General features: G+C 36.5%; 1 protein-coding gene across 1 annotated transcript in view; it reads right to left on the bottom strand.

The window, feature by feature from the left end:
• PLK4 (polo like kinase 4) overlaps positions 1 to 9,663 on the bottom strand; it is a 50,434-nt gene that overhangs the window by 33,045 nt on the left and 7,726 nt on the right. Inside the window, exons 5-6 of the mRNA XM_007953835.2 lie at positions 3,004 to 4,027; positions 2,431 to 2,531 (exon numbers count right to left, since the gene is read on the bottom strand). Coding sequence (XP_007952026.1) covers positions 2,431 to 2,531; positions 3,004 to 4,027 — 1,125 coding nt within the window. The remainder of the gene's footprint in view (positions 1 to 2,430; positions 2,532 to 3,003; positions 4,028 to 9,663) is intronic.

Raw genomic sequence — 9,663 nt, 5'->3', positions numbered from 1 at the left:
CTGTGGTCAATGACATGAGACAAAGTATATATGAATTGCTGTATGGAAAGTGAATTTGCTCTGTAACTCTTCACCCAAATCACAATAAAAAAATATAGATAAATAAATACAGATAGGAAGGAAGAAAAGCCCAATATTGATGACAAAAGAGACTCTGAAACTTGTCCTTGAATGAAGTGTAGCTAAAGCAAATGGAAGAATCGACAAGGTAAAAGAGCTAAACAGAAGATTTCAAAGAGCAACTTGAAAAGACAAAATCAATTATTATAACGAAATATGCAAAGATCTGGAGTTAGAAAACCAAAAGGAAAGAACACGCTTGGCATTTCTCAAACTGAAAGAACTGAGGAAAAAATTCAAGCCTCTACTTGCAATATTAAAATATTCTAATGGCAAAATATTAAATTACGCAGGAAACATTAAAAGCAGATGGAAGGATACACAGAATTACTGTACCTAAAAGAACTGGTTGATGTTCATCCATTTCAGGAGGTGGCATATGATCAAGAACCAATGGTATTGGGAGAAGAAATCAAACCTGCACTAAAGGAATTAGGGAAAAACAAAGCTCCAGGAATTCACGGAATACCACTGAGATGTTTCAACAAATGAATGCTGCGCTGGAGGCACTCACTCAGCTATGCCAAGAGATGTGGAAGACAGCTACCTGGCCAACTGACTGGAAGAGACCAATATTTGTACCCATTCCAAAGAATGGTAATCCCACAGAATGTGGAAATTGTCGAACAGTATCATTAATATCACATGCAAGTAAAATCATTCTGAAGATTACTGAAAGATGATTGCAGCAGTATATTGACAGAGAACTTCCAGAAATGCAATCTGGATTCAGAAGAGGATGTGGAATGAGGGATTATCATTGGTGATGTCAGACAGATCTTGGCTGAAAGCAAAAACTACCAGAAACATGTTTATTTGTGTTTTATTGACTATATAAAATCATTCTATTGTGTGGATCATAACAAATTATGGATAACATTGAGAAGAATGGGAATTCCAGAACACTTAATTATGCTCATGAAGAATCTGTACACAGACCAGGAGGCTGTCATTCAAAGAAAACAAGGGGATATTCCATGGTTTAAAATCAGGAAGGGAGTGCATCAGGTTTGCATCCTTTCACCATACTTATTCAATCTGTATGCTGAGCAAATAATCTGAGAAGGCGGACTATATGAAGAAGAGTGTGGCATCAGGATTGGAGGACGACTCATTAACAACCTGTGATATGCAGATGACAAAACTTTGGTTGCTGAAACTAAGGATGACTTGAAGTACTTACTGATAAAGGTTAAAGACTACAATTTGCACCATGGATTACATCTCAACATAAAAAGGAAAACCCTCACAACTGGACCAAAAAGCACTTTCATGATAAATGGAGAAAAGGCTGAAATGTCAAAGATTTTATCAGTTGGTTCTACAATCAACACCAGTGGAAGCAGCAGTCAAGACATCAAAAGACATATTGCATTGGGCAAATCTGCTGCAAAAGACCTCTTTAAAGTGATGAAGAGCAAAGATATCCCTTTGAAGACTAAGGTGTGCCCAACCCAAGCCATGTGATTTTCAATTGCCTCATACGCACGTGAGAGCTGGACAATGAATAAGGAGAACCGAAGAGTTGATGCTTTTGAATTGTGATGGTGGAGAAGGACACTGAAAGTACCAGGGACTGCTAAAAGGACTAACAAATCTGTCCTGCAAGACGTGCAGCTGGAATGCCCTTTGGAAGCAAGAATGGTCAGACTTCATTTGACCTACTTTGGTCATGCTGTCAGAAGGGACCAGTTCCTGGAGAAGGTTATCATGCTCAGTAAAGTGGAAGGTCAATGAAAAAAGGGGAAGGCCCTCAATGAGATGGACTGGCTAAGTGGCTGCAAGAATGGGCTCTGGTGTAGCAAGTACTGTGAGGCTGGCACAGGACTGGGCAGTGTTTTGTTCTGTCATACACAAGGTCACTATGAGGCAGAGCCAACTCAATGGCACCTAACAATTTATTAACAAATCTGTCTTGGAAGAAGTGCAGCCAGAATGCTCCTTGGAAGTGACATTGGCCAGACTTAGTCTCACTTACTTTGGTCATGTTGTCAGAAGGGACCATTCCCTGCAGTAGGATATTGTATTTGGCAAAGTGGAGGGTCAGCGGAAAAGGGGAAGACCTTCAACAACGTGGACTGACAGTGTCTATACTGATGGGTGGAAGTGTAGCAACTGTGAGGATGGTGCAGGACCAGACAGTGTTTGGTTCTGTTGTACAAAGGGTTGCTATGTGTCTAAGCTGACTTGATGGCACCTAAGAATAACAACATATTTTTACTGAAAATCCACATTCTTTAGCAAGCTGAAATACTTGGTAACTGTCCAAGTGACTAATTTTTGACTAAAATACTCCATTTAAAAACTCACCATTTAGTTGTAGATTCCCAAACCACTGTTGGACCATTTCATTCTGAGATGTCTGGTCTGAAAACTGAAAAGTAGCTTTTCTTGGACAAAGATGACTGGAGCTAATATGCAAAGTAAATAAATAAATAAATAAAATCCCATAAATTAAGGAAAAATTATCAGGTAACTTATAAAAATAAAAATAATCGAAAAGGGAGATTTCATCTGATTTGAACAACTGAAAATTTTAGAGTATTTGATTAATAATCAGTCAGGTTCAGCTTTTCTTATGTGTATAAAAGGAAACTCAAAATTGGCAAGTATTAAATATGCTATTACTATACCCCATGAACATACATACTTATTTCTAAAAGAGATTTTCAACCACAATTCAAAATCATTATTTTGATTCTCTTCTTAATAAGAAATGGGAATCATTTCTTATTGGGTTAAGAATTACCTCGGGAGTACCTGACAGTTTTAGGAAAAAGGCATTCATTACTCAATTAACCCCTCTTAGTTACATGAAGCTTCATATTGTGCTAATAGAATGTTTACCAAAAATTAAAACAATTTTGATATAATTATTCTTACAGTGCTTGATCTTTGTCAGTTCTTTCAAAAGATCCAGAACTACTGGATGTCTTTTCTTTAAAGCAGTGAAAAATATCGACATTGCTATTTGTAGGTGAGTCTCTCTCTTCATTTTCATCTACTGCTCGTTTAGACTTTGACAGCATTTCAGCTGAGTGACATCGTTCCACTGTATATGTTTTTGCTCGAGATTGACTATTAGAAGCACCTGATCTATCAGAGGAATGGGCTCTACGAAGGTATCGAGAATGTGGCCTTTCTTCTGCATCTTGGATTACTCTTCCCCTTCCACTATTAGTAGTTTCTTGTTCTTGATTTCCCCACTGAGTATAAAAATTACTCCCATCTCCTGAAGAAGAAAAATCACTTAAATTTTTATTCCTTGGAAATACAGTCATTTTATTTGGGAGTGGCTGACTAATCAAATGTCTTTTCCTATCAAATAAACTACCACTTATACTGGTACTGGAAGAAGCTGTAATTGCAGTAGAAATTGTGGCATGTCCACTATCAATTGAGTCTTCTACAGTTCCCAAATCTTTGCTTTTTGATGAAGAATTTCGGGACATAAAAGGATGGTCTAATACTGAAGACAGACTTAAACGATCTGCTGGGTTTCTACGAAGTAGTTGATGAATAAGGTCCTTGGCCTCTCTTGACAAAAAAGTTGGCATTTCATAATCTGCCAATACTACTTTATTTAATGTGTTTTTAACTGTATCAGTGTCAAAAGGCGGTCTCCCAATAAGTAATGTATAAAACATACAGCCCAAGGACCAAACATCAGATTCAAGTCCATGTGCACTTCGAGTTGCAATTTCTGGTGATATGTAATTAGGAGTTCCACATAATGTATAATGCTTCTCATGTGGCATTTTCAGTTGAGTTGCCAGACCAAAATCAGCAATCTTGATATTCATATTACGTGTGAGTAAGAGGTTAGAAAGTGTGAGGTCCCGATGTAATATACCATGAGAATGAAGATACAACATTCCTGTGATGATCTGGTGCATGAAGTGTCGAGCTGTCAGGACACAAAAAATAAAACTTACAACTTAAGAAATCTGGAAGATTCAGTACTTAGAATACATTATGAAACCCAAATATATAAGCCAGACTATTATATTTGTATACTGGCTTGTAGCTTAGTTTTATCAACCAAAACACCACTCTGATAATTTCATAACTTTCTCTAATTCCCTTTAACACAGTACCTCTTTTAATTTTTCCTTTTCCAACAGATAAATTTTTAATATACAGTCAAGGTAAGCAGTTGGGAGTGGCTAGGGTAACGAGAGTAACCAGAAATCCACAGCAATTAAGAAACATAATTATTTATAGTTGCACAAGCAATTCATAAACACTTTCTAGATGTTAAAAAACAAAAAGGCGATGTAGAGAGATTGAGACTCTCATATACTGCTGGTGGGACTGTGAAATGATACAACCACTGTGGAAAACAGCATGGTGATTCCTTAAAAAGCTGGAATTAGAAATAGAAATACTATTTGACCCAGCAATCCTATTACTAGAAACATATCCTAAGGAAGTGAGAGTCAGGACAAGAACATGCACACCCATGTTCATCGCAGCACTATTTACAATAGCAAAAAGATGGAAACAACCTAGGTGTCCATCAACAGAAGAATGGATAACCAAACTATGGTACACACACACAAAATGGAATACTATGTAACGCTAAAGAATAACGTAGAATCTACAAATCACCATGTAACATATATCAACTTGGAGGACATTATGCTGAGTGAGTAAGTCAATTACAGAAGGAGAAATAAAGTATTAGTTCATTATTGTAAAAAAGTCAAGAAAAGATTTATATATGGAAGGAAATGTTCTTTGTTGGTTTCTGGGAGGGTGGTGGTGGTGGGGGGACACTGCCAAAAAAAAAAAAAAAAGCATTGACCCATGCCACTTTAGTTTTGTGTATTTAAATGTCTTTTAAATATAAAACTAGTATCAAAAATATATAGTTTCATTACTTTTTCCTAATTTATAATATTTCTTGGAGATATTTTTATGTCTGTACATAAAGACCTTTGTTTAACTTCTGAACATTTGGATCATTTTTTATACTGTAAGACTACAAATACATAACAATAAATATCTTAGTCCATGCTTGTCTTCTTGTGCATATGTATGGGGTGTTTCCTTATGGTATACTCAAGAAACAGAATCACTGGGTTGAAGAATATGAACATTTAGTGTTTTCATACTTTGCCAAATTGCTTCCAAAAGGCTGTATTTTTCACATACACCCCTATTAACATTAGGTTGTCTCAACTGAATGAGTAAAAAAAAAGGTACTTCATTATTTTAGTTGGCATCCCATGATTACTATTGAGTTTGAGCATTTTTTAATGTTTATTGGTCATTTTTACTTTATTTTCTATAAACGGTCACCTCATATTCCCTGTCCATTTTTTCTAGTCAATTATTTTTTATGTACATATCTTATTTTTAACAATAATTTGCCAGTTAAATATTTTGCAAATATTTTCTTACAGTTTTTTATCTTTTAACTGTTGATCATATCTTATCATATATAAATATTTTATTTTAATTAAGTCAAAATGGTAATACTTTTCCCTTACAGCTTTTGCAAGTTGTATCTTATTTTAAAGTGACCTTTCTATGAGTTATAGTACATTATCTTGTTATCTTCTAATGCTTACATAGATTTAAATCCTGTTTATCATTACGACTCCTAAATTAAATCTGAAGGCTAGATCTCTCTTCTGAGCTTCATACTCAGAAATGTAACCGCCTACTTGACATTTCCATTTAGCTGTCTCAAATTTAACCAGACTTAAACAGATTATTAACTTTTCCACCATACCCACTACCTCAGACTTCCCAGGTTAGTCAATGGTACCACAAACACTCACTCAATCTAGAAACCTAGGTAGTACACTTGATTTCTCCTTTTCCAAAGCCATCACATCTATTCTCTCACAAGATAAGTCAATTTGACTTTCAAAATAAATATTGAATCTATCACCTTCTTTACTTTTGTCCTGCTATTACCCTGGTTCAACCTATTGTCATTTCTGAGTGATCCTAACAAGTCTTCCTGTTTTCATTGCTGCTCCATGCTATTTTCACATATAGCAAAAATGATTCTCTTAAACATGAATCAGGAGATCTGGCGGCATAGGGGCTGAGGCATCTGACTGCTAACCAGAAGGCTGGTGGTTCAAACCCATCAGCCACTCCTCGGAAGGAAGACTGGGCAGCTTAGTTCCACAGAGATATCACCTCAGAAACCCAAGGACTGAGTGCTGTGAGTGTTAAACAACTAATGGCAGTGAGCTTGGTTTTTGGTTTATATGACTCACAAATTTCCCAAGGCATCTTTAAAATTCACATTCTTTAAAATGCAGGACTGATGGAACAGTGTTCTATTTTCTGACCTAGATGGTTGTTATATGTATATTCCCTTTAAGATAACTTACATTAAGCTGTACATTTTGTTTCTTTATACTTTATAGTGAAAAGAAAACAAAAAAGGTAAGAAGTATATGGAGGAAATATTCCTTAAAGTGATCTATCAGAATATCAATTTATGTGTCTCTAATCTAGTTCTGTGGCATTTTCTTTCCTCACTAAGCTCTTGATACTTTGGTCTTCTTTCAGTTCTCTGAGTATGCCCAACACATTTTGTGCCTCAAGGCTTCTGAATACGCCTAGGATTAGCTCTAGCTCCCCTTCAGCTCTCAGTTTACTCATCACCTACTCAGAAGCTTTACCTGATTACATTAACTTATACAGGTTTTTCTCAATTATCTCAATCGCCTTTTCATTTCCTTCCTCAGAAGGAAGACTAGACAATCTACTTCTGTAGTGATACTGCCTTGGAAACCCAAGGAGGGGTTGCTGAGTCGGATCCAACTTGACAGCACTGAGTTTGTTTTTTTTCTACTTACTATTTATTTCTGGGAATCTCTCCCACTAACAGAAACTTTATGAGGCCACAAACTGAGATATCTGTGTACAAAATAACTTATTCCTAGCATCTGGCATGGTAACCAGCACCTGTTGTTAGCTGCCATCAAGTCAGTTTTGACACATGGCAACCCCATGAGTATCTGAGCAGAACTGAGATCCACATGTTTTTCAAGGCTGTGACCTTTGTGTTTTAATATTTTATTGTGATTTTGGAGAAAGTTTACATAGCGAATTAAATTCTCATTTAACAATTTCTATACATATTATTCATTAATACTATGCATCTGCTCTGTCATTATTTCATTCTGGTTGTTCTGTTTCCATTAATCTAGCTTCCTTGTCCCCCTAGTTGTTTAAACTGTTCTTTTTCTCCTCCTTCACTAAATCTAATACTTTATCTTCTCCTTAGCTGCTCATAACTCCAGTATCATTATTTATATTTGCTTTACGTATTACTCAGGGTCTAAGTTGGAAGAGGGTTCAAACGTGCAGGTTATTGGTACACCACCTTCCTCTCCCTCATCCCTCTCCCCCCTTACCTTCTCATCTTTGCTCTAGGTAAATGGTGACCATTAAGTCTCATTCAGATGTTAAGAGGACTCTGTACTCACAGGTGATATTATTTAATGAGCCACTCTGTCTTTTGGCTGATAGGTGATGTCTGGGAGTGGTCTGAATTCCAAGTTTAAAGGATAACCCAGGGCAACAGTCTCAGGGTTCTAGTAGTCTCTACCAGTCTAGTAAGTCTGCTTTTTTTTTTTTTTTAGGAATTTGAGTTTTGTTCTACATTTTTTCCTGATTCTATCAGGGACCACCTATAGTGTCCCTGGTGGGAACGGACAATAATGGCAGCCAGGCACAATCTACTTTTCCAGGTCTCAAGGCAGGTGAGACTGTGGTTGATATAGACTATTAGTCCTATACACTAGTTTCTTCTCTGATTGTTTGATTTCCTTTTTCTTTTTTGCTTCAGACACATAGAGAATAATAGTTTTATCTTACATGACCACTTGCCAGCTCTTAAGAGTTTAAATGCTGCTCACCAAATTAGGATGTAGAACATTATGTTTATGAGCTATGTTATGGCAATTAACTGAGCTACCCCCCAAGACTATGGTCCTAAACCCTTGAACCCAGTAATCTAATCCCACAAGGTGTTTGTTATGTCTAGGAAGTATTGTCTAGGAAGTATCTGTAACTGTGTCCCCATGTGCTTTATTTTATATATGTACTTTATGTATTTATTTATGTGCTTTATTATATATGTATGTATTATTTATATATATATATATATATATGCAGAACAAATATATATACATTTGCCTACAGAAACACCTATACATGCACACCTGTATATTTAAATGTGCTTACCTATGCCTATAAATATAAGCATACGTATCTACATATAAAGTACATACATATTTTTTGGTTATTGTTGTTGAAAAATTACATATGTTGTGGCTTCTTAACAAAACTGTCCCTTATTCTTTTGTATTTCTTAAGTATCATCTTATACCTTCATCAAGTTATGCTGACTTCATCCTTATTTGGCCTTACCTACCACCAAAACTAGGAGCTCTGGCAACATAGTGCCTAAGGCACTTGCCTGCTAACCAGAAGGCTGGTGGTTCAAACTCACCAGCCATTCCTGGAAGGAAGGGTGGGCAATCTACTTCCACAGTGATACCACCTCAGAAACCTAAGGAGGGGGTCACTATGAGTCAGGGCTGACTCGATGGCACGTAACAACAACAATCACCAAAACTAACGAGTGTCTACTATCTAAGGCTGCAACTTTCTGGAAGCAGATCGTCAGGCCTGTCCTCTGAGAAGCCTCTGGGTGGCTAGTAGTTGACTATCTGAGTGTTTGTTTTGTACCACCCATGGAGTCCAACTAGTACCTAAACCAAAAAACCAAACCCAATGTAGTTGAGTTGATTCTGACTCATAGCAACCCTCTAAGAGCAGAACTGCCTCATAGGGTTTCCATGGCTATTTATCTTTACAGAAGTGGACTGCCACATCTTTCTTCTATGGAACAGCTAGTGGGTTTGAATTATCAACCTTTCAATTAGCAGCCAAGCACTTTAACCATTATACCACCAGAGCTCTTTAAGTAGCACCTAAAAAAGAAAAAAAAAAAAACAAAACAAACTCAGTGCCATTGAGTCAATTCCAACTTATAGTGACCCCACCTTAGGTTTCCGAGGTGGTAAATTTTTACAGAAGTAGACTGCCCAGTCTTCCTTCCACGGAGTGGCTGATGAGTTTGAACCACCAACCTTCTAGTTAACAGCCAAATGCCTTAAGCACTACACCACCACCTATCCGATAAATAAATATACTTGTTTTCTAAATTTAAGTCTTTAATGCATCTGGAATTTAATCATGTAAATAGTATGAACATAAACCACCTTTATGTTCTCCCAAATGACGCCAACTGTCCAGGGACTATTCATTCAACGGTTTCATTCTTGATTTGAAATGCTATCTTTATCAAATACAAATTCCCATTTATATATAATTCAATTTCTGGCCTCTATTCTGTAACATTATTCTATTAATTTATCCTATTTTAATTACTGCAGCTTTAAAAATCTGCTGATAGATTCCTTCAAAAGTTGGAAATACAAATACCATTTGACCCAGCCATCCCATTACTAGGTATATACCCTAAAGAAGTGAGAGCCATAA

The sequence above is a fragment of the Orycteropus afer genome, unplaced genomic scaffold, assembly GCF_000298275.1.
Source record: "Orycteropus afer afer isolate SDZICR_OR568_19922 unplaced genomic scaffold, OryAfe1.0 scaffold00418, whole genome shotgun sequence".
NCBI lineage: Eukaryota > Metazoa > Chordata > Mammalia > Tubulidentata > Orycteropodidae > Orycteropus > Orycteropus afer.
This window is presented reverse-complemented; position numbering and strand designations above follow the sequence as displayed.